The sequence below is a fragment of the Cydia amplana genome, chromosome 1, assembly GCF_948474715.1.
Source record: "Cydia amplana chromosome 1, ilCydAmpl1.1, whole genome shotgun sequence".
NCBI lineage: Eukaryota > Metazoa > Arthropoda > Insecta > Lepidoptera > Tortricidae > Cydia > Cydia amplana.
The window spans coordinates 19,045,228-19,069,914 of NC_086069.1; the positions used below are offsets into that span (position 1 = coordinate 19,045,228).

The following is a 24,687-nucleotide window of genomic DNA, read 5'->3' on the forward strand; positions in this document are numbered from 1 at the left end:
TGTAATTTGAAGGGAAATAGAATTCTGATTGCAATTTCTCTGTGTAACTGAATATTGTATGCTAAGACACAATTAACGATTCGGTTACAGTTCAATTGGCCTGGTATGTGATTGATTTGACCTTGCGAAGGAGCGTCAGAAATGGATGAATTGCCGGAGAGCAGTGCAAGCGGCAGTAATGGCGGTGGCCAGCTGGAGCCATTGGATTACTTGCGCGGCGTGGAGTCGTCGACGTGCCTGCTACTAACGCCGAGTCCCACGCCGCTGGATTTTAAGCATCCCCTGTCCGAGGAAATGAATGAAGGGCCTTTTATAACGCTCAATGATGAACCTATTGTAAACCTGCAGAATCTGGCCAACTGTGGTAAGTTATTGTTATTCATGATTTGACCTTTTTAAGTACAAAGTGGCTTAATATATGGAACACAAAGGTATTTGAGAAACTCCAGCCTAAACCCACTCAGGCAGTATGACTGCTACTGCAAATTGTGAATAAAAGGATGCTTGTGCCTAGCAGTAGAGATACAGATAAACAGACATTAAATTATCAATGTTCTTCTTCAGCGAGTATGTACCCACAGTTGCATACACATACACCCCTTAAATTTACCTCCAAGCAGCCTGTTTGTTGATTTTCTCCTTGAGATCTTATAAATTGTTAAAGTCCAGATTTAATGAGTTCAAATGCAGATCTTGTAAATTATTGCTGCTATAAAATATGGAACCTTATGTATGGAATTCAGGGCTTAATATCAGGTTTTTTAAAAAGTACCGAAAATTTACAAGTGCACCAACACTTTGTAAAAAAATATTGAACTCATAAACGTGGCACAAGTTTCTTTTGCATAACTTTGACTTCATATATATTTCAGATGCTTCAGGAGGTGACTCCTGCTCCTCAGGTGACTCGAACTCTGTAGTTCAAGACCCAGTCAGCGCACAGCTCATCAACAACATCAGCATGATGGATTATCAGACACTAAGCAAAAATGCAGACCTAGTTACTGGTGAGGTATGACCATTTTTTAAATATATTTACACTATTTTAATATCATATTTAAGACCACTTAGTACCACAATAATTAATAAATTAGTGCTTATCATTTCAGGTTGAGGATTGCAAAACTAATGGAAGCCTCAACTTTGGCAACAGAAAATTACCAAATTTTGTGAACTGGAATTGGTGCATTATTCGTAAAGTGATGCTTTGGGTGGTCCTGTCAGGCCTTGTGGCTTGCTTGGGTGCGATTATTGGTATGGTGATCTCCATCCCCAAGGAGTGTGACCCTGATCTTCCATGGTACCAAGGAAAGGTGTTTTACGAAGTTTTCCCTGCTAGCTTTAAAGATTCAAACAATGATGACAGAGGTGATTTGAAAGGAGTTATTATGAAACTGGATTACATACAAAATCTTAATGTAGCTGCTATAAGATTAAATTACATATACCAGGCTAATGGTTATCCTGAGCACTATTACAATGTAACATCTCTAAAAAATATTGACAGTAGCATTGGAGACTTGGCAGATTTGGAACACCTAGTAACAGAAGTACATAATAGAAATATATCAATCATCCTCGATATACCTGTGTCGTCACTGGCTTACCCTCATTCTTCTTCAACTCATAATGCTACTCAACTAAGATATTCAGATCCCACGTCTGATGCCATTGACTTTTGGTCCAGAAAATATAATGTTGATGGATTTTACTTGAAAAACTTAGAAAGATATGTCAGTGACAATGACTTAGGTCAAACACTAAAATTATGGAAGCAAATTATTGGTTATGGCAAGATTCTGATTGCCAGCGAAGAGGCTTATAATAAAGCTAAAGGTGATAATTTAAATGTCTTGTTGTCTAGAATGGATCTAATTGATGTGCACTTAGACCTGGGAAGAGGTATAAACGAGTTGAAAAACAAAATTAAAAGTGTTATAAATGGGCCCCTGTGGACTAAACCGCACTATCCTTGGGTACACTGGAACATAGGTAATATTGATAGTCCAAGAGTAGCCTCTGAAAACGATAAAAATGCTTTAGCACTCGCAGTACTCGAATTAATCTTACCTGGCACAGTAAGCATTTTTTATGGAGATGAAATTGGTCTTGGGAATATGCCACATTATGAGGCGGAAAAGGATTACCATGAGTACGAAAATGTGCGTAATTTGGTGCAGATGAAATTCTCGAATAACGGAAATGAAGATAAAAATATTATGCAAAAACACGTGCAATGGAACCCTGAGTCGGGTTTACAACCGAAATACGATTTCTTACGTATAATAAAACAATTAGTTAAATTGAGGTTAAAGACGCCTACAATTTATTTAAGGTCTTTTTTCAAAGATGGCAATGTATTGAAGAACATGGAAATTCGCAATGTAACCGATGCAGCTGAACAAAATCTTTTCATAATCGAAAGATGGTATCCACGGAGGAATACGTGTGTTTTTGTTGCCAATCTTGGCAACAGTTCCATTACCACTGACTTGACCACGATGTACTACGGGGGCACCGTCATATCCGGCACCAACAGCTCCTTGATTGGACAAGTTATGTACTTTGACCGGGTAACGTTTCCACCGAATTCTGCCATTGTGTTGAAGCTCGAAAAGTAAATTAGTTCTTGATAGCTTCCGAGCGGAATTCTAGGCAGCAGTAACACATACATGTAGACATATAGGTAGTTATTGCGATGGATATTTTTATCCGGTACTTAATTAATTACTTATATACTTTTAAACAAAACTATTTGGCATGTAGGTAGGTAGTTAAATTCCATAAGAATAATGACTTCCAAATAATCCACACTTAAACCTTTTTTTATTCATGTAGTACCAGTAAAAATAATTTTACTAGATAGGTAAGTATATAACCAATATTTTGTGCGATGTAATAGACCTGGTGAAGCGTGTTCTGTTGGTACTTACTTTTTTATTTTATTTTAGTGGCGAGTATTTTATGGGGTTACATAATCATACCATTATCTGTGTTGTGTATTTTGATAGTCTAGGTAATATGTACGATATGTTTGTTGGTTGTCTAAGTACTTTATTAGGTATAGTAGGTATTATTGAAACAAATTATTCCTAAGCGTATAGCAATTTAATGTGTCTACTTCCGTTTAGGGGGTGCTCCTGTACTGGATTTCCTTAGGTACAAAATCAGTCCCGTAACCGGGATTTTCGTCGCTATACAAATTCAGTGCCGGAAACATACTTAGTTTCCGTTATTATTTGAGGCTCATCAATATTTTTTAAGGATTATTATGAAATAAGACAGAATTTTACATATAATTATTTTATTTACATTTGTACACATGGTTGTATGTACCTACTCATTACACTTGATTATATATACATGTAAAGATTGTCTAAACAAAATAAATAACTGCAGATATTATTATGTAAGTATTATTATTCTCTACGACTTATCTATACAATGACTTCAAACAGATCTAGATACCAAATAATTATCTATCATCTGCGAATTCTTAAAATTGCGAGTATTTATTATTACGAATAGGTAAAGTGAATGTGTATAACCGTAAAACAATGACCACTTGAACATCTAGAAAACAAAAATATAGTTAACTTAATACATACGAGAAAACAAATTTTATTAGAAAAGGTCGTGCGTTGCGTAGTAACATAAAATAAATTAAATTAATATCGAATTAATGGTTGGCTGGAGGTTATGAGTTTTTTTAAATTGTATGCAAGCAATAATACTATATAAATAGGTATTCATAGATTTTGATAGCAGCAACTGTACAAATACGTGTTTTTAAAATTAAAAACAGGTTTTATACTACCTACTAGACTAGGTATTTGAAATGAAAGGTACAATGTAGTTAAGGGAAAATAATTCAATATATAACAATTTTCGTGTTTTATATAATACGAAATGGTTTAAAATTTTGAAAATCTACATTGAATAAATTGTATAATTTTCGCTCAACTACATCTACTTGGTAAAACAGCCAGACAGCAATAAGGAAATAATTGTTTATCGACTATGGTTCATGTTAGATCGTTCATAAGGCATCATCAATTGCCTATTAAGGCCCTGTGAAACATACCTAACACATCGATAAGCCTGACTGGTTGTTTATGGCACAAATTCATCATACTTACTCAGCCAATTTCATTTATTTTTAACTTGAATGTTACTTATAAAATGTAAGTATGTATCTAATGTGCACTATTACCGACACTCTCAAAAATGGGAATGTTTCTGTTAACCTATTTTAAGGAATGTGAATAATTGTGATATCATTGTAATTGTGCTTAAAATAACTAGTAGATAGGTCTATAAGGACTTTTTATTCAGTCTTATTGCGTAAGGTCGGTGGAGAAGGCTCATATCATAGCACTGGAAGTATTCACAAATAAGTAGTAAAGGCTAAATTACGATGTCAAGTCGGCACAGCGTGTCATGAGCTGGGTTGGATTTTCTTTACTTTTACACTTGGATGCATTACGTAAGTGTTCGACAATGCTCTAGGGGTGTGAGTGTCGGAACTGGGTAATGCGGGAAGTTTGTCTGTCGGCTTTCTTATCAAAATTTTCTTTTGGGACCCTGTCATTGACATTCTTGCGTTACCTTCCTGTTTGTTGTTATTCTTAAGTTCTAGATTATCGGTGGAGTTTAGAACAGACTTGGTACACTTTCGTTCACTTTCACTTACTGTTTGTTTATGTAACTTAGGAACACCAAATGCTTTTGTTTGCTTTAATAACGACCGGTCGTTACATAACGCGGCGATCAGTGGCAGATCTAAATTTTTACTTTTTTCACGAAGAGTTTTTATGTCTAGATCACCATTAGCGTCTCTTACTTTACTAATTTCACTCATCACATTTGCGCCACTGTTAGAAATGTTGACTTCCCTAAGAGGCGCCGAGAGCTTCTTTTTATGTTCATAGGGCGGCGGAGGCGGCGGTGGCATACGCCTCGAGCGAATAGGCGGCGGATCCCTCGGGTTTAACAGGTTGTCGTCCGACTTGGTTCGCGGGAAATTGGATACTTCCGGAGTTCGGATTGGTATCTGTGGACGATCCAGGTTAACTGAGTAATTACTAAGTGATGTTCTGGATGTTAAGGAATACCAACTTGAACGATTTCCAGGCAATTGAATATAAGAGTCTGATAGATTCTGTATGGATCCGTACATGGATGACGTCGACATGTTCGTCGATAAAAACGGCGTACTTCTATATTGTAGACCGCTCTTGTGCATATTTGAAACACGGGGTTCAGAAAATTTGTGATCGAGGTAGTTTTGTTGGGATATCGTCGGGTCTTGTAAAGGATAGTAAACGTAGTCCACGTCGCTATAAAGCTGTTGATGAAACATGGGATTATGTGGTGGAGGCGGAGGAGGCAGGCGGGCTATAGGCGGTGGCGGGGGTAGTCGGGTGCGGCGGGGAGGGGGCGGCGGCGGCAGTTTCATCATTGCCACCAGGACATTAGCGTCTACTACATGAGAGGATATTTCTCTTGATGGGGATAGACTGCTAAGCCCTTGAGCTAGCTTGGACCGCCCGGCTCTACGGCTGGAAGCTTGTAGCCGTTTCGATTTCTGAAATCTGTGTTCCATCACCATAGGACTAGCGAAGGTTCTTTCGCTTGGTGTATTTACATCTCCTGCTTCCGCTTTTAGTATCGTTATCATAGGCTTAGATGTTACGACTCTAGCAGCTACTTCTTCTTTTTCTGCGTAATTTTTAAAACAGCCATGACCGCTTATAGAACCGGGGTAAGCAGGAGGAGCTTTTGTGTTTGTAGATGTTTGCGCAGGAACAGTTTTGTGATTATAGTCGTATGGTGGTGGTGGAGGTTTTTCTGGTATGGATGAGTTAACTTGATCCCGATCTATGTCCAATATGTTCGGGAGAGATAAATTAAAAACTTTTCTGCTATCAGTTCTAGTCGGCGGAGTTGGTGGTCGGTCGAAAAATGAACCGTTTGGGTAGTGATCATCAGATGGAGCAGTATCTTCGTGACCTTGGATGTAACTGTCACCAGAAAACGGCAGAGGTAACCTGACATAGTCTGATACTGAGTCTAACGTATCACTGACGGATTGACTTTTAGGATATACTCCACGTCCAACTATTAAGTCACTTAATTCACTAGCACTAAGTAAATTATGTTTCTGGTCTGTGGGGTCGCTGCCGTCGCCATGAAAAGATACGGCACTGACATTGGAGCTAGATCGTTCCCTAAAAATATTTTCTTTGTCATCATGCTTTTGATTTGTAAACTTTGCATCGCCATCAACACAATCAACATCTAATAGAGACGCCTGTAATCTAAGTGGTCCTGTAGAGTGACTAGGTTCTGCTTTGTTTTTTAATATTGACGAGACACTGTCAAAGGCAGCAAGATCGTTTTCTTCTGATGGTTTGTAGCTGTCATAATGAGAACTTTCATACTCGGTTCTACTACCTTCTGAATGGATACCAATTTTTGATCGTGCAGTCAGCTCTGAACTACCCATTGTGTAAACTCCACTCGTTTCGCTCGAGGCCGCTATTGTCACAGGCTGACCCAAGCCATCGTACAGCGCTGACTCGGTATCTTGAGAATATTCCACATCTATTCCAACTGTGCTGTTATCACTCAACATTGAATTTTGTGCTGTATGGCTAAATCCTAGTTCTAAACTGCTTGTATTTGATGCTCTACTCAATGTACTAAGGCCGGCTCGCGCCATAACTACCGTACTGCAAGATGAAGAACACTGTGATCCCGTGCATTTAGATTTGTTGACAGGGCTATCTGTTTTTGACTCGCTTAAACTTTGATCGGGTAGCGACACAGTCTCGACCAGATTATTTAACACAATTTCTGAAGTAGTATCTAATTTAAACGGTTCATTCTCATCCATACTTTTGGATTGATGTAACTTCGGTTTACGTAGCTGTAATGACGTTGTTTTGTGTAATAAATGGCTGTTCTGAGAATCGTTTCGTAGGAAATATGAGTTTGAACTATCTAATAAATGGGCAAATGCCAAACTCTCTGTGGATGGAGCGGGAGGCGAGTCGATCATTATCTCTAATTCGTCTTCAGATTGCACTCTGTCACTGACAATTCCTGATGTAGTGTTTGAACTTGTTGTTGATATTACTGATATTCTTTGTTCGTTTTTATTATGCTGACTGTGATGAAGATTCAACGATTTCGAATATCCGTAACAAACTTTTCGTTCGTCTTCTTCTCTTTTAACAATTTCGTTAAATTTGGGTGCAATCTTCATAGAAAACTGATGGGACTCTTTGCACAATGCGAACAAATATTTGCATTTTTCATCACTAGACGAGTATAAAGTTATTTTGCCTTCTTCAGATTTTATTTCAAACTTTTTTCTATCAAAACTTAGTTTTCCGATAGAACTCCATATGAAATTATAGATCGATCCATTATCGGGTAAAATTTGTATGCCTTTAGCTGTCACCAAGAGCCAAACAGTTCCCGGCTCGGGTTCTGATTTAGTTTGCTTCATTCTGTATCTGTGCGAGTTGATAGTGTCGGGGAGCAGGCAGACTTCTCGAATGAATCTAATCTCTGCGTCATTCTTTGAAAGTCCACGGTGTTCGCGGTGACACGCACGCATGGCAGCCGCGACCCAGTCACCTGTCAGGGATGGTGTTGCATAATCCTCAACTTTGAAGTAGTCTCGGTCCTCGTAGGTGTCCGCGTCACCATATTCTGCTTGCAAAGCCAAACCGGTGAGTAGCAAAAGAACTTCCGTGGGCAATCCTTCTCTAGTTCGGACGTTATGCCGCAACTGTAAGAAGTACAAATGTAATCCGACCTCGTCTTGCAGCAGAAGTGGACTCTCGATGTGAAATTGAATGACAAGGTGTAATTCCAGCAGTGGCTTCCCATTTGCGTCCAAACCCTGAAATCGAAAATAATATTTGGATTATTTAGTTCCATATATAGGATTGGTTGGTAAAACACCGCGGGTTAGTAAAACCAGACTGATCTTAAAGGTTTATTCTTGACCGCGTTTAGAGACTAAAATGTCATACAAAATTTTCTGAAATCGGTCTTGTTTTAATGTCTTGTTTTTGAGATAGTGACAATTCTTGTGAAAAATTGTTTCTGTAATAACTTAGTGAAAAACGTATTTTTGTACTCGTCAACTGTAATGGTTGAATTAAGATTTCGTATGCTAAACTGTAATACGGTGTAGAAATGTAGATTTTAAATCACAAATAGGTATATCAAATTGTAGGCCTGAAGGTCTGTATGGTATGGTATCTTAATTAAGTAAGTAAAATATTTTCATATAGGTATCTTACGTGTGTGTGTGATGACCTCCAGCTCTTTGGTGCATATTTTGATAATTTACTTTCTTGGTCAACAAACAAGTATTCTCCATCTGAAATAAAAAAAACAGACATTTAATTTTTTATATTTCTGAGTATCTCAGTCAGTAAGACAATAAAAAAAATTCGTGCTGTTATTTTAATTCAATTTGTTGTACGGTTTAATACCAATCTGTCTTCAAATTTAAGCAAACAATGCCTATTGTGAGTAACCGACAACTCGAGGACGACGTCTGAAAAATCGTCCATTGTTCTGGTGAAAATGTCGCCTTGTAAGATTGGTAAGTATGTGACGCAACTAATAATAAGCGGGAAGCGAAGTGTATCTGCTTACGAGGATACTTTTGTAAATAAACAAATTGAAGCGATTTATCCTTTCACATGTGGGCAGACGGTATAGTTACACTTAGATACTAGTGTCGATTGTGGTGTTGGGACAATAATTTCGTATCGTGTACCAACTCCATTAATTAAGCGTTTAACTCAAATTTGACATTTATTGTCATTACTTAATTGAAGATAATTTATTCCCCTCTTTCTGGACCACAACGTCTGTCCTTAATCGGCATAAGATAGATTGTAACATAACTTACTTTGTAAGATGGCTAATCCAAAGAAGTCGGTGTCGGTCATGCCTTGTAGCTGAGCATGTGTGCTGGCCAAGGCCTTGAGCTCCTTGACCCTCGCCTTGGCTTCGACGACGAAGTGCAGCGGCTGGGCCCGGCCGGGCACGCGTAGCGACAGCAGCCGCGCGCCCGCGCCGAGCGCGCGCGTCTCGCCGCCGAGCGGCCCGCGAACCGAACATAGAGCGCGCATGTCGCATCTCGAAACAACTGTTACCCACCCTGAAACAATAATGCACATATTTACGATTTCTGTTCATTCACTAAGAGATTATTTAACTTGCCACGAACATTTAACGGAATGCTGGGATCGCCTAGGTACAAATAATGCTTGTATTTATTTATCAGCCCTGTCCATACTGCTTACTTGCTATCTGATGAGTGATGACGAGCTTGTAATAGGGGTAAACATTTTTGGAAAGGTCCCACCCAAAAGGTTATGATATGATCAGGACCTTCTGGACCTTATTAAAGCCTCTGCTACATGCACTATCTGCCTATCAGCAAGTTTTCATAATTTGAAGATTTTGATGCACATGTACATAATAATAAATTTTTATAAGCTTAGCATAAAAGAGGAAAACCTGAAAAATGGGTCTTGAAAGTTAATAATGCAGTTTCTTTCTAACGGTTTTGCATGAAAAATTAATCCGATTGACTTATTTACTTCCGAGAGTTCCGAGCAACACCCACGTACACGTACACCTTCCTTCTAATAAGCAGGACATATATAAGTTTGAATGGAAGGAAAGGAACAGAAAATCCAACACGGATACATAGTATAATTAGTATAGCATAGTATACAGGGTGGATTTTCTTTTTGGGTCAGTGAGGGCAGCTACCAGATCCCGTGCTGCTACGAGAAAACGGTCTAAGAAGACCTTCCCTCGATTTCAAATTAATGAAGATTGGCTTTTACAGATTTTGGAAAAAACATACAGGGTGCGAGAAAAAGGTCATTTTTGACAAACTTTTTTTTGATGCCAATCGATCCCATTCCTATTAAGGATCAAAAGCTTGTATGGAACCAAAAAAAAATTTCCGGCTAGAAAAGCCACAAATCGAGGAAAACTTTTCCCATACAATTTGTATGAAAATGAAAACTTTTATTTTTCACATGCTGTTTTTGTATGCCAATCGATTCCATTCCTATCCAGTATCAATAGTTTCCTAGGGGTCAACTTACGGTAATGTACTAAAAAGCCACAAATTAATAAAAACTTTTTCCATACATTTACTATGGGGAAATGTGAAATGTTATTCTCAATTTTCTATCTCGCCCATCAGTCCTACAGCAATGTCTTCATACAGTATTATGGTCCTTAAATGTAACAGGACTGATTGGCTAGATAGAAAAATGTGAATTAAATTTCACGTTTTCTCCATAGTAAATGTATGGAAAAAGTTTTCTTTAATTTGTGGCTTATTATTGTATTATTATATTACATTACCGTAAGTTGACCCCAAAGAAACTATTGATACTGGATAGGAATGGAATCGATTGGCATACAAAAATAGCATGTGAAAAATAAAAGTTTTCATTTTCATACAAATTGTATGGGAAAAGTTTTCTTCGATTTGTGGCTTTTCTAGCCGGAATTTTTTTTTGGTTCCATACAAGCTTTTGATCCTTAATAGGAATGGGATCGATTGGAATAAAAAAAAAAGTTTGTCAAAATCTGTAAAAGCCAATCTTCATTAATTTGAAATCGAGGGAAGGTCTTCTTAGACCGTTTTCTCGTAGCAGCAAGGGAACTGGTAGCTGCCCTCACTGACCCAAAAAGAAAATCCACCCTGTATAATAGGTAGGTAAGGTAGGTTATATCAGGTGAACTTTTCGGCTTGGGCTGGTGGATTGGAGAAAGTTCACGTGGTATTATTTAGCTCGATTATAACTGATATTTTAATTCTAATTGATGTCCTATATTCTAATCAACCAAGCCGATGATTTGAAAACGAGAACGCATGAACTATAAAATATAAAGGTACACAGGTAGATAAGCAATTAATTATGAAGAGTAAAGGAAAATAGTAGGTAATAATGTAACAATATAAATAGTTGAGATATGTACGCATATAATCACCTAATAAGCTAATGCGGTAAACCGTCTAAACATAGTCTAAGAGCCGGAATTGTTTTTCGGAATTTGTCGGCATTACCTAATGCACATCCGTTTAAGTTGTGCCTTCCCGCGGCGCGGCAGGAATGTCCGGATCTCGCCATCTGTGCATTCCTTTAGTTTTTTTTGATGCGATCTTCTTTTTGCTACCTGCTGCCTGCAAGGCCCACATTGTTGCCGCGGTATAAATATGCGTCTATATTTTGCTATAGTTTGGTTTAGCAACGTATTAAATAAAGGTCATAAGAATAATATTTTCATTAAGGGCATTAACGCTGAGCAATAGTAGATTAAGTTATGTTACATTTTAATTATAAATATCACATATTTCTCAAATTTCAATAAATGTAGGAGTAGGGAGGGTATAAGATAACTAACTATATTGGGAATAGGTTAGCTTCAAGGGAATTAATTTGTAGACAGTAGAGTGGGCATTTATGTGAAGTAAAACTAAAGGTTGTCTTTATTTCTAGTGAGACTAAGATAACTCCGCAACGATGTTATTTACCTATACGTCATAATTTAATAGAAGTTTGACGTTTAATAAAATAACACTTGCACAGCCTAGGCTATCAAAAACGCTGCAGACTTATCTTGGTCTAACTCTAGTGTGGTGATTATGAATGGTAGGCAAGGTGTCTATGGGTTATTCAGATTACCTGTCTACATACATATACATATTATATTCTTAATTTGAAGAAATTTGTGATCTAACACGTTTTTTGTTTTAGTAAATGCGCGATAGTTTGTGATGGCGCGGTCAGGCGCGCGGGCGCAGCGGGGGCAGACCGGTCCGCGGGGGGCGCGGGGTGCGGGCGGGGCGCTACGTAAGCGCGGTAGCAGCGGTCGGCGACGCGAGGAATGCGGACGACCTTCAGATGCCGAGCGCCCCACCCCCAGCGCCAGCCGCATCTTGCGTCCTCGCATGCCTGTGCCTGTGGCCATCGCTTCCTCCACTTTTCGACATCTTGCTACCATTTTTGACACTAACGAATTGACAATATTACGGACACTAAGTATATTTTCAGGCCTATGCATGTAGGCATCAGCGCAAGTAATGTGCCACCGCCAAACACCATACGGATATCTGTTAATATTTATCAATTGTGCAATTTGGAAAGTATTGTTTTCTGTTCGTGCTTATAATGAAAGCTGAGAAAAGCAAAAGATTCTACAAGCAGAACTTCGACCGATTACAAAACTAGTATCCCAATTGATGATTTTCAATAATTGCTGATCCAAACCAGCTGGCATGGAATAAGTCGAAATAACAACTCAAGATGTGGCATCATAAAAATACATAATTATGCCTGTTTGATTCAAAATCTTGTCAACTTAAGAATGAGATGTGCATGATAACAACTCCGGCTCGGCTCTTGGCTACTGCAGTAAGTAAAAAATGACCTTTTTTAGTTGCATACATTCAATTTAATTCCAAGCTGAAATGTTCGACGTACGAGGCCCAATTTCTTTCCCTTTTCTTCTGAGATTGCTGGGACCTGGGACTAAGACTGATTTTAATGACTTGATTGTCAATAACACAACGGGTACTAAGTAAACAAACCTTTAACCGCTCGGTTACGTAACGAAAAAACACTAAGTAAACATATAAGTCTAATATCAATCACCAGCAATAATTTCTTGGTTTGTATTCTGTATGGCTGCATTAGGGAAAGAGATGCAATACGAATATTTGGGCATTGACGTATTGCATTTAATTTGCATTAAATCGTGTGGGTTATTCCCACTAGTTACCACCAAGTTCTTACCAGTGGTAACTACTGGGAATTTTTTTCCCACCTTTTACCACTGGTAACTACTGGGAAAAATAATTCCCAGTAGTTACCACCAACTCGGTTTGGTGGTAACTAGTGGGAAATTTTATTCCCAGTAGTTACCACCAAGATTTTGTTAGGGTTAAATACTAATAAAAACAGTATAAAAAATAAAAAATAAATATAGAGTGATTCGTGTTGCATCTCCATAGGCCAGGTGTGTCACTGGCATTAAAATGCCGTACTTATATAATTTAATTTTTTATTTGTTATTATTAATACATGAAATAAACTTATAATCTAATACAGTTCCCTGCAAAACTGTTTGCACAGTTTGACTGCAGGCGCGAGTCTCTGTTGTAAGTACTTACATAATCAACGTAACATATTAAAAATTAAAACTAACATCGTAGCTATAACTAACTTCACTTGAGTGAAATTTGCAGGCACAGGCATACAAATGTCACCCAAGTGTATATATTATATGTATTAATGACGTTCTAAGAAGTGGATAAGAAAAACTGACTTCAAAAAGGATCATCATCGTCTTCCTCGCGTTGTCCCGGCATTTTGCCATGGCTCATGGGAGCCTGGGGTCCGCTTGGCAACTAATCCCAGTAATTGGCGTGGGCACTAGTTTTTACGAAAGCGACTGCCATCTGACCTTCCAACCCAGAGGGTAAACTAGGCCCGTATTGGGATTAGTCCGGTTTCCTCACGATGTTTTCCTTCACCGAAAAGCTAGTGGTAAACATCAAATGATATTTCGTACATACGTTCCGAAAAACTCATTGGTACGAGCCATGATTTGAACCCGCGACCTCCGGATTGAAAGTCTTCAAAAAGGATAAAATAAAATATCGGCACTACTTTGAAAAATAATAACTCTTATCTTGTTCGGCCACTCAAAAGAAAATTGTTGTAACTATGTATGGGATGCACACAGTGAAGTACAGGCGGGATGATCAAATCGACCGATTTGATCAGAAAGTAAATTGGCGTCGATTTCCAATTTAATCACCAATTTTAGTTTTATGGTGATATTTATTATTATTAGCGAACCGTTCGAAGTCCAAGTTGGTGTTCATCAGGGGTCCACTTTAAGCCCTTTACTGTTTAATTTAGTAATGGATTATTTAACCAAGGATTTACAACTGCCGGTGCCATGGTGTATGCTATACGCGGACGACGTAGTACTCTTAACCAAGTCAGCTGAAGACATGCAGACCCAACTTACATCCTGGACTAAAGCATTGGAAGAAAATGGCCTCAAGATTAGCAGGAGCAAAACCGAGTACATGCAATGCATATTTTCTACCGAAGTCCAAGACGACAGGGACGTGTGCATCGGAGAACATCCTGTACCTAAGGTAACTAGGTTTAAATACCTAGGATCTGTCATTTCATCAGATGCCAATATTGCCAATATACATGCAGACGTCTCCCACAGAACACAAGCGGCATGGCTCAAATGGCGAAGCTTATCAGGGGTTCTATGTGACAGCCGTATGCCCATTAAAGCGAAAGGAAAGGTGTATAAAACTGCTGTGCGACCTGCCATGCTATACGGCTCTGAGCGCTGGGCCATAAAGAAATGCCACGAGCAAACCCTTCACGTAAATGAGATGAAGATGCTACGGTGGGCTGGTGGTGTAACAAGACTAGACCGGATAAGAAACGAGTACGTGCGCGGAAGTTTCAAAGTGGCTCCAATTCAAGACAAACTCCTTGAATCTCGTCTACGATGGTACGGCCACGCTCGAAGAAGAGGAAATGACCATATTGTAAACATTGCGCTATTAGAAACGACCTGGAGAACCAGGCCGCGTAGTCAAGATGCCAATCGCTTACGCTCCGTAGCGATCGAAACGCAACTGTCACTGTCGCACTAATATGGAAGACTGATAGAGAGAGATGAAGCTTTTCGTTGTCGAAGCGATAGCGATTGTAACCTTGGCTAGGCTGGCTGAACATCGAAGAATAGACAACCCCCAAACGTGAATATTGGACTCACAAATTGGTATCCTTGCGTCCGCCACCTACATTTTATCGGTAATATTGGTCATAATCGGCGATCGAAATCAGCGAGCCAAATTGGCGTTTGCGTCCGCACGGCCTGATTTGATCGGAAAATTTCATCAGATTGGCGAAAAATTGTCTCGTTTGGACACGGTTTACTGCATTTCAACTTTGAATTGCTATTGTGTGTTATTGCTGTGTGAGATGCGAGATTTTTTCAACGTACTCGTAGCATACCTACTTACTAATTTTGTAAATGCTAAAGTAAGGTAACTCTGTACGTATGTCTATCTGCCTGGATAAATAAATATTCATTATATACCTACACCTGCCAAGTTCCGAGCAGAAGCTAGTACATATTACATTAAAAAAAAACAAGCATGCGACGGTAGCTCCTATTGAATACCAGCCCAAAACTCTTTATACTTTTTTACATTCGTAAATCCTAAATGCTTTTTTTGAATTATGACTAGGTATTAATCAAACCACGATGGATACTTTTTAGGGTTCCGTAGCCAAATTATGGATTCATCATGTCTGTCTGTCTGTCCGTGTATGGTCACTGCCACTTTTTTCCGAAGCTATAAGAACTAGAGATGCCACGAATATTCGGCAACTATTCGGTATTCGGCCTATTCGGCCAGTTTGCCGGAATTTCGGTATTCGGCCGAATGTTGCCTACTATTCGGCCGAATACCGAATATCTGTTGCACCTACTTAAAAAGAAAAATTGCACAATAAAAATAACCAGAAACTATGTAGGTATAAATTAGAATGTGTTCTTGGAAAGTTGTTAAATACGAAGACCCTTTTTTGAGCATTTGTTGATTAAAAATCATTTTATTTTGATCATGGGTCTGTTTTGTTTGACTGTATTCATTAATGGTGTTCAACAAAAATATATCTTAGCTAACGTCATCTAACGTTGAGCTTTGTTAGCGATCAGTTTTCATAATAATTGTGACTCAAAATGTTCGCATGTCATGCCGAATATTCGGTCGCCGAATATTCGGTATTCGGCCGAGGGGCCGAATATTCGGTTTCGGTATTCGGCCACAACCACTATTCGGGGCATCTCTAATAAGAACTATACTGTTGAAATTTGGTAAATAGATGTATTCTGTGAACCGCATTAAGATTTTCACACAGAAATGAAAAAAAAAACAATAAATTTTAGGGGTTTCCATACTTTCCATACTTAGAACTGAAACTCAAATTTTTTTTATTTCATCAAACCCATATGTGTGGGGTATCTATCTTCAAAAATGATATTGAGGTTTCTAATATTTTTCTAAACTGAATAGTTTGCGCGAGAGACACTTCCAAAGTGGTAAAATGTGTGTCCCCCCCCCCCTGTAACTTCTAAAATAAGAGAATGATAAAACTAAAAAAAATATATGATGTACTTACATTACCATGCAAACTTCCACCGAAAATTGGTTTGAACGAGATCTAGTAAGTGTTTTTTTTAATACGTCATAAATCCCCTAAATACGGAAGACTTCATGGGCGAGTCCGACTCGCACTTGGCCGCTTTTTTAATGTTGGGTACCTACATTTACTGAATTGGAACATTAATACATTCAATAGAATAAACGACATCAACGCTCTCCTTGACAACTGTTTCTTGGCTTAAATAGGTGAATACTGTATTAATTAGATTCAAAACAGGTTTGGACCTACCTAAGTAGTTTTGTTTAATTGAAACACAACACCCTCAAAATATTAATAAATCTTTACAGGCATTCCATATTATTATCATTTAACGAATGAAGAACCTTTCTACCTTAAACGTAAAAATCCATCCAAGTTAATACTTCACTGCAAATACTGCAATGAAATAACACTATTTACACTTATTGATAACACCACCATGGAAGGTGATTTTTATAAACAAATGAAAAACATCTAAATTTTTTTTTGCAAGTACGATATTGCTGAAATAACGAAAGGAAAAAAATGTCCTTGTGTCTCGGACTATTAAGTACTATTAACAGTCAACAGGTCATAGTTCAATTGTTTGCTAGAGAAGAAGCCGTGTTTGGTCAGACGCAGTAAAAATAACTAAATTCGTATTTTCTGTGGGCAATAGTTCGTTTTGTGTGGTCGTAGGTTTTCTAGAGGGACTACACTTGCTACAATATGGGGTTCTTCAAAAAGAGGAGTGTACCTACTGGTTTTTATAGAGTCGGAAACGCGCATGTAACACCTTTGGAGTCGCAGGTGTCCATAGGTGACTGCTTACCATCAGGCGGGCCGTATGCCTGTTTGCCACTAACTTGGTAGGTATAAAAAAATTCTTATTTTATGCACATAGCATTTTTACAACTTAAGTAAACTGTACGTGCGTTTTTGACCGACTTCATAAAGGAGGCGGTTTTCAATAAATTTGTTGGCTGGTTATAGAAGAGCCTGGGGTCCGCTTAGCAACTAATCCAAAAAAATGGCGTAGGCACTAATTTTTACGAAAGCCACTGAGTCGGCATATACAATACAATACAAATATTCTTTATTGCTCACCAATATGAAAAAGAAATTGATATACAAATTATGCATAACTTAAACTATCGTAGATAACAGGCGCATACATAGCCCTGCATGCCCTGTGTATGGCATATACAGGGTGACTTGGACTTTTGTTTTGGGTCTTTGTCAAAATTTTACAATAACATTTATTTCTTATACAACGTTTTTAAAATGCCTAATGTTATAATATTAGTTTAGTTAGCAATATTTTAACTTCGTGTAAATTAGCATAATACCGATCATGCTACATTCATATGTCGCTCTAATAAATAAGTGTAAAATTTACTAATATTGCACATAAAGTATTTTTGATAGGTACCTATTCGGTTAGTTGAGTAAAGCTATGTTAATATTACATTATAGGTATACTAGGAGACGCACGCTTCAAACCAATTTTGCCTATTTTCATTTATGCAAGTTCAGAATTATTTTATTATATAAAATACGTACCTAATGCATTACGCCGTGGTAAGTATAAAATAATGCTTACCTTGGAAAATTCACAAATTGTATAAGTCTAAGACCGCAAGCATCGTTTCATCTCTATATAAGACACTTCATATCAAAACCCTTTGATCGTTGGCAAAACCAGTCAATTTTGTAAACCACAAACCTAACGTCGTCGAAGATAGCTATGGAATGCGGTCGCAGTTGTAGTCGCAGGAGCGTGTAAATTATGAATCATTTACTTTATCAATAACCGGTGTGCTAAACAAATAGGTAAATTTGTATAAAATAATTGGACATCATAATGGATGGATGTGGCTGTATCTGTGTAGAGATCAGTAAGTAACAATTACTTTTAGGTTAAGTGTATAGGTCTATAAAAATTGGTATGGAACAAAATAATGCATGGCAATTATTATTAAAGCGGGAATAGTGGGATTCGATGGTACTTTGGTCGCTGTTAGGGTTTACATGTGATTTTTCCTTGCAATTACGAGTACTAATAACGTTCAATAACATATTATTTCAAACAATTAAAATTTTGAGATCTGCATGAAAAACGCATGGGTGCGTGCCGCGTGCCAAGGCTATAAGGACTTTCCACGAGGTGATGGGATGAAAAATGTTGTGTTAACGATCCGGATAGTACTGCCATTTTTCTCTGGACTTGTAGTGTAAGACGATATTACTTGCCAAATTTCATAGTTCCAGGACAACGGGAAGTATCTAACCTATAAATTTTGATTCCCTTGAGAGTGTCAAAATATACGTTTTTTGCGGCAAGAACATTTTTTCACAGCTTCAAGGAACTGTAAACCTATGTATAAGGTTTTAATTTCAACACGATACGCCCACGCGTTATTCCCGAGATAAAAGGGTCTTGACGGACAGACAGACGGACGGAGAGACAACAAAGTGATCCTATAAGGGTTCCATTTTTTCCTTTTGAGGCACGGAACCCTAAAAATGACAAATAAAAATGTGTGTTTGTTGCATTGACATTAGCACCGTTTAGGCTTTAGCTAAGTAAGTAAGTAGTTGATTTCGCACCATTCCAAACTGTGACGTCTAATTCTCCGACGGGTTTAGCCTTTCTGACGTAATGCTTTTGAGTAAACACCTGAACTATTCGGTCACATCCGAATATCTTACTCATTTTTAATGTGGATGTGTTCCTTAGATAGGTATAGTTCGTTTTTACCTACCTTTAATACTCGTATGTGATTGAAAGACAGATTTTATTAATTTGATTTTCTACCTTGTCTACTTGTTCATATTTATTGTAATGTAAGTTTAAGTTTTGTCCCTATGAAGGTGAAAATTGAATGTGAATGGGGAAATTTTAATGAATGAGGTATGATACAATGTATACCTATCATAGTAATACCTAATATTAATGGCGCGGGTGAAATGTGAAATAGGCTACATTTATTCTGTACACCGTACGAATTATGCCATCTGTAGTCCTTTATGTAGTAAGTTCTTCAAACTTTGGACCTGTCAAGTGTCAAATATACTTAAATTCGTTTTCATAATTGTTTAATCGACACCAAGGTTCCTGATGGCTAACGCAATACCTAACGCTAATTTAAAGATACCTGTCATTTCAGAACCCTATACTAATTACCGACCCATATGGCTTACACAGTGCACACCCTGTATAGTTGTCGTTTTAAGATGAACTTAGGTACCTAACCTACTTACTAGGTAGGTACTGCATCCCAAACATAAAATTCTACCTAGTTTAAGTACCAGTGAATCCAGTGATTTTATTGTTTCTTGATATTTTGTAACAATTGGGCATCATAAATAGAGATCTCTATAGGTATAAAGGAAAAGAAGCCAATCAGAAACACCAAATATCTTCTATCACATACCCGTCTTATTTAATTACTACATTACCTATTAAACCTACGTAGGTGGGTGCGTACTGTCAAAATCTATCTCGAGAACGCACAGAACTCTAAAATTTTGAAGAAAGAGGCATTACGATAAATGATTAGGATACCCACCTAATTTGTATTTAGTACCTAATTGGTATTGGTAATCGGCAGTCTGCAGGACCTGCTACTTTGTGCTGTTTGCCAATCTATCTGTACCAAACAGTAGAATGCTAGAGCAGTTGAAATAACGCGAGGCTGGTTGGTTGAGTAGTTGGTGAGCGTGGCTGCGATGGTGCTTGCCGCTTGCTCCAGAGGAAGGGCGCGCGGGCGCGGGGTCAGCGGCCGCAGCGCGGTCGGCGCGGGTGCGCGGAATTCGAGCTATGCGTATGAAATGAAAGTGGCCGCATCGTGAAAGCGCGCGCATCTACCATCCTCGTACCCGACGTAAACCAAAGGATCGAACTCACCATGAATAGACAAATCCAAATTTGCTGAACGCAATTGCACTATACTCCAAAGTCAACCGCATCCATTGGCACTTCACTTCACTTCTACAATCGCGCGATCTCCTACGAACAATAAAGAGCTTCAACGCGCGCAGGCGGCTAGAGCGCGCTGGGACGACTGAGTTGGTTGGGTTAGTTGAGCGAGGCAGGCGCGTGGGTCGGCGAAGGCACGCGCGGGGCGCGCCGCAACTTCGGCTTGGTGGAATGCGGCAAGCAAGATAGTGGCGCGGGTACCGGCCGGGGCCCGCTTAGGCTGGAGGCTGGAGCCTTCGTGCCTTAGCTACGCGACAGGACTCCGCGCCGCGCCTGCGCCGCTTGTGGCGCGACGACGGAATGCGCGCACACAACCAGGGTTGGGCAGTATTTCAATTACATGTATTTGAAATACGTATTTGAAATACAAATTAGTATTTTGTATTTGTATTTCAAATACTACCTCAAAAGTATTTTGTATTTGGTATTTCAAATACTGCACGCACATGTATTTAGTATTTTGTATTTCAAATACTTCAAGCTTCAAAATACATTTCTATAAATACATTTTATTAAATTCTATAATCCTAAAATGTCTAATCTCTCGCACAAGCTGTGAGCCGACCGCGAACCTCCGATCCAGCCGAGATACAATTTTCATTGGCTGGATACTGGATCTATATTAGGTCAACTTCTGCGTGGAACTTTTCGTTTAAATCTAGGGGATAGGGTCATTGCAGTAGTTTCCGTCCATGCACTAGTTTTCGACGACTTGACGGATTATCAAATATATATTTCATTTTTAATTTACTACTTTTTGCGAAATCTTCATCTTCCTCGCGTTGTCCCGGCATTTTGCCACGGCTCATGGGAGCCTGGGGTCCGCTTGGAAACTAATCCCAGTAATTGGCGTTGGCACTAGTTTTTACGATAGCGACTGCCATCTGACCTTCCAACCCAGAGGGTAAACTAGGGCCGTAATTGGAATTAGTCCGGTTTCCTCACGATGTTTTCCTTCACCGAAAAGCGACTGGTAAATATCAAATGATATTTCGTACATAGTTCCGAAAAACTCATTGGTTCGAGCCGGGGCGGGGTTCGAACTCGCGACCTCCGGATTGCAAGTCGCACGCTCTTACCACTAGGCCACCAGCGCTTCCTTTTTGCGAAATATCATTGTTATATGTAGACAGATATATTGCTTAGACGCCTTAGACATAAGGATTGAAATCAGTCCAAATTTGTGCAGGAATGTAGGTATATATTCAAATTTTGTCAAGTGGACGTAAACTAGAGCTGGACGAAAACTAGCGCAATGACCCTATAAGTTTATATGAAAGGATATTCGTTAACGTTAAAACTAAATGCTAAACAAAAAAATAAATAAAGGTATATTTTGTAATTGAAATACATTATTTTAAACACTGTAATTTGTATTTTGTATTTCAAATACCCGTCACCAAAGTAGTTTGTATTTTGTATTTCAAATACTTTTAAAAATGTATTTTGTATTTCAAATACGTGGAAGCCAGTATTTTGCCCAACCCTGCACACAACCAACATCTAAAATATCCTCAGGAAAAGTTTCCGTGATCGAAAGGAACTCTACAATTCTGTGCAGTTTCATTATTTGGAAAACATTTAATTTCAGCTTTCCTGCCTATATAAAACCTAACTAAGGATGACCTAAGGCGTTTATCACACTGATGTCGCTATAATATGCGCATAGCGTTGTCTCGCTCAAACATCGGAGCGACATGCGAATCGCATCCAGTGTGATATCAATATCATCATCATGGAAGACCTCGCGTTGTCCCGGCATTTTGCCACGGCTCGTGGGAGCCTGGGGTCCGCTTGACAACTAATCCCAAGAATTGACGTAGGCACGTTTTTACGAAATCCACTGCCATCTGACCTTCCAACCCAGAGGGTAAAATAGGCCTTATTGGGATATTAGTCCGGTTTCCTCACGATGTTTTCCTTCCCCGAAAAGCAACTGGTAAATATCAAAATTTATCAAAGGAGATTTCGTACATAAGGTCCGAAACACTCATTGGTATGAGCCGGGGTTTGAACCCGCGACCTCCGGATTGAAAGTCACACACTCTTACCGCTCTAGGCCACCAGCACTTTTTCTTTTTTCAACTTTTAAATGATACTTTTCAGAAATGGGCTAAATTGATTTTTTTGAAATTAATGCATGTCATTTTGAAGGCCAAAAGAGTGACAAATAATTACATACCGTAAGAGTAGACAACTTTGCCCTTTAACATAAATTTGCCCACCGCGTCACAGTTCAGTACTAGCACTAGCGTACTAAGTTATTTCGCTTTTACTGAACTAACTTAGTTCAGTAAAAGCGAAATAACTTAAAAGTACCTACCTAGTACGCTAGTGCTAGTACTGAACTGTGACGCGGTGGGCAAAGTTATGTGAAGGGCAAAGTTTTATTGATTTTTTTGTGCAATATTTTTTTTTTTATTGGACCTGGGGAGCCGAGCCTTTCCCCCCTTTTTTGGGGGTCCGCACGGTACGATCTTGAAATTTTACCGCAAATAAATGCCCGATTTGGAACCACAAGCTTACACTTCTGCGAAGTTCTTTCTAATGCTAAAAAACGAAGCATACTATACTACTGTACTTGGTTTTAGATCGCGACCAATAGTTATTTGTACAACAAGAGAAGAGAGCAAAGTTTGATATTTATTCGAGTGCTTATTTTGAGTCCCGTGCAAGGGAAAATTTCTATAAAAGATCTAATTTAGAATCTTGAGCGTAGTAAGCGACTCAGCGCACGAGATGTAAATAACTTTGATCTCGTGTAGCACACACATCTTTTCACCTCAGCAGTGAGAAAATAATTAGACAACTTGAAAAATGTAATCCTTCTTCATCACTTACCTATTTACTCATGTTTTCTTAAGATATACTAACAATTAAGTTTAATTACCGCAATCAAACACAAAAATAAAATAAATTTCAGCAAAATAGGTAATAATAATATTGAAATAACCCAAATAACAACGTAGTGATTATATTCTCTTTGGTTCTATTCAAATGTAGGTCACATGAATGTCATTTTGTGTCACTGTTTTTAAGTAGCAAAGTACCCTTCTTCGAGCTGCTGCGGGCCTACCGCGAACCACGTTCGACGTGTTTCCTCTCTGTCGCACTTATAAATTCGTACGTAAGTGTGACAGGGAGGTAACACGTCGAACGTGGTTCGCGGTAGGCCCTCTGAGGTGAAAAGAATATTAAGAGCCAACAGGAGTGGTCATTTCTCCATACAAACGTACTCGACTGTTTCCTCCGTGGGTTTTGAAGCTAGAGCAATGATTTTTTCAACACAGATCAATATTGTCAATATCTGTGTCGGACCGTTTTGCTTTTTTTGATATTTTTGTTTTTTAAGGCGCTAGAGCCCTTCAAAATGGCCAAAATGGCCTAATTAACTATGCTGCAATGAGAGGCGTGGTATTCAAAACTGATATCAATTAGCCAAAAAATCAAAACGGTCCGACACAGATAATTTCATAATCATTTAGATTTCCAAATTTGGTTACGATTAGTTAAGTTTTGGAGGAGGAAACAGTCGAGTACGAAACCTCGATTTTTGAGATTTTTACGCAGGATTTTTCGCCTTGTCCTTATCGCACTAGTTTTAGGAGCCGCTTCCGTTAGCGAAACGGGTATATTTACCTAAAATATTTAAAACTCAGCTCCTGTTTCGTCTTAATATCGCGACCGATCATATTGCAACCCAGGGTGCAGGTCTTTGGTGCAGGTCATAGATATAATATATTTAAAGATGGACTCTAAGCGAGCTGTCACCGCTGTCACTGTTACCACTTTTGTTTAGTGTACGATTAACAATGTGAATCCACCTTGCTGTAGCTATGTCGATAAAGTCATATCGATAAACTATCGACATTTCTTGCAATTTTAATTTTACTTGAAAGGTTTAACGACAACTAAAATAAACAAAAACCGGCCAAGTGTGAGTCGGACTTGCGCACGGAGGGTTCCGCACCATCAACAAAAAATAGAGCAAAATAAGCAAAAAAACGGTCACCCATCCAAGTACTGACCCCGCCCGACGTTGCTTAACTTCGGTCAAAAATCACGTTTGTTGTATGGGAGCCCCACTTAAATCTTTATTTTATTCTGTTTTTAGTATTTGTTGTTATAGCGGCAACAGAAATACATCGTCTGTGAAAATTTCAACTGTCTAGCTATCACGGTTCGTGAGACACAGTCTGGTGACAGACGGACGGACGGACGGACAGCGGAGTCTTAGTAATAGGGTCCCGTTTTTACCCTTTGAGTACGGAACCCTAAAAAACGCTTCTATTCTTTATGGAGGTTATCAGCGGGCCTACCGCGAACCACGTTCGACGTGTTTCCTCTCTGTCGCACTTGTAAATTCGTACGTAAGTGTGACAGGGAGGTAAGGTAAGGCCCTCTGAT

General features: G+C 38.7%; 2 protein-coding genes across 3 annotated transcripts; one reads left to right on the plus strand and one right to left on the minus strand.

Moving 5' to 3' along the window:
* On the plus strand, positions 1-2,679 carry LOC134649857 (uncharacterized). Of its 2 annotated transcripts, none has more exons than XM_063504697.1 (3): positions 1-364; positions 873-1,012; positions 1,095-2,679. In XM_063504697.1, the coding sequence occupies exons 1-3, from the start codon at positions 142-144 to the stop codon at positions 2,619-2,621; spliced, it is 1,890 nt and encodes a 629-aa protein (XP_063360767.1). In that variant the 5' UTR covers positions 1-141; the 3' UTR covers positions 2,622-2,679. The 2 variants fall into 2 exon arrangements, with proteins under 2 accessions (XP_063360767.1, XP_063360771.1); XM_063504701.1 differs by having other exon boundaries at positions 2-364; positions 1,110-2,679.
* A 1,573-nt stretch (positions 2,680-4,252) lies between these two features.
* Positions 4,253-20,548, minus strand: LOC134649751 (protein expanded). Its single transcript, XM_063504585.1, has 4 exons — positions 20,209-20,548; positions 8,942-9,193; positions 8,322-8,401; positions 4,253-7,915 (listed from the first exon to the last, which is right to left on the minus strand). Exons 2-4 carry the CDS (start codon positions 9,162-9,164, stop codon positions 4,439-4,441), a joined length of 3,780 nt encoding a protein of 1,259 aa, XP_063360655.1. The 5' UTR covers positions 9,165-9,193; positions 20,209-20,548; the 3' UTR covers positions 4,253-4,438.
* Between the last annotated feature and the right edge of the window lie 4,139 nt (positions 20,549-24,687).

Excerpts from the sequence above, each read along its gene's own strand:
- LOC134649857 (XM_063504697.1), top strand. The coding sequence starts at position 142 with ATGGATGAATTGCCGGAGAGCAGTGCAAGCGGCAGTAATGGCGGTGGC. Across the intron at positions 365-872 it reads GCAGAATCTGGCCAACTGTG|ATGCTTCAGGAGGTGACTCC; the intron begins GTAAGTTATTGT and ends TATATATTTCAG. Across the intron at positions 1,013-1,094 it reads CAGACCTAGTTACTGGTGAG|TGCTTATCATTTCAGGTTGA; the intron begins GTATGACCATTT and ends TTAATAAATTAG.
- LOC134649751 (XM_063504585.1), bottom strand. The coding sequence starts at position 9,164 with ATGCGCGCTCTATGTTCGGTTCGCGGGCCGCTCGGCGGCGAGACGCGC. Across the intron at positions 8,402-8,941 it reads TGGATTAGCCATCTTACAAA|ATGGAGAATACTTGTTTGTT; the intron begins GTAAGTTATGTT and ends TTTTTATTTCAG. Across the intron at positions 7,916-8,321 it reads GGAGGTCATCACACACACAC|GGTTTGGACGCAAATGGGAA; the intron begins GTAAGATACCTA and ends TTTCGATTTCAG.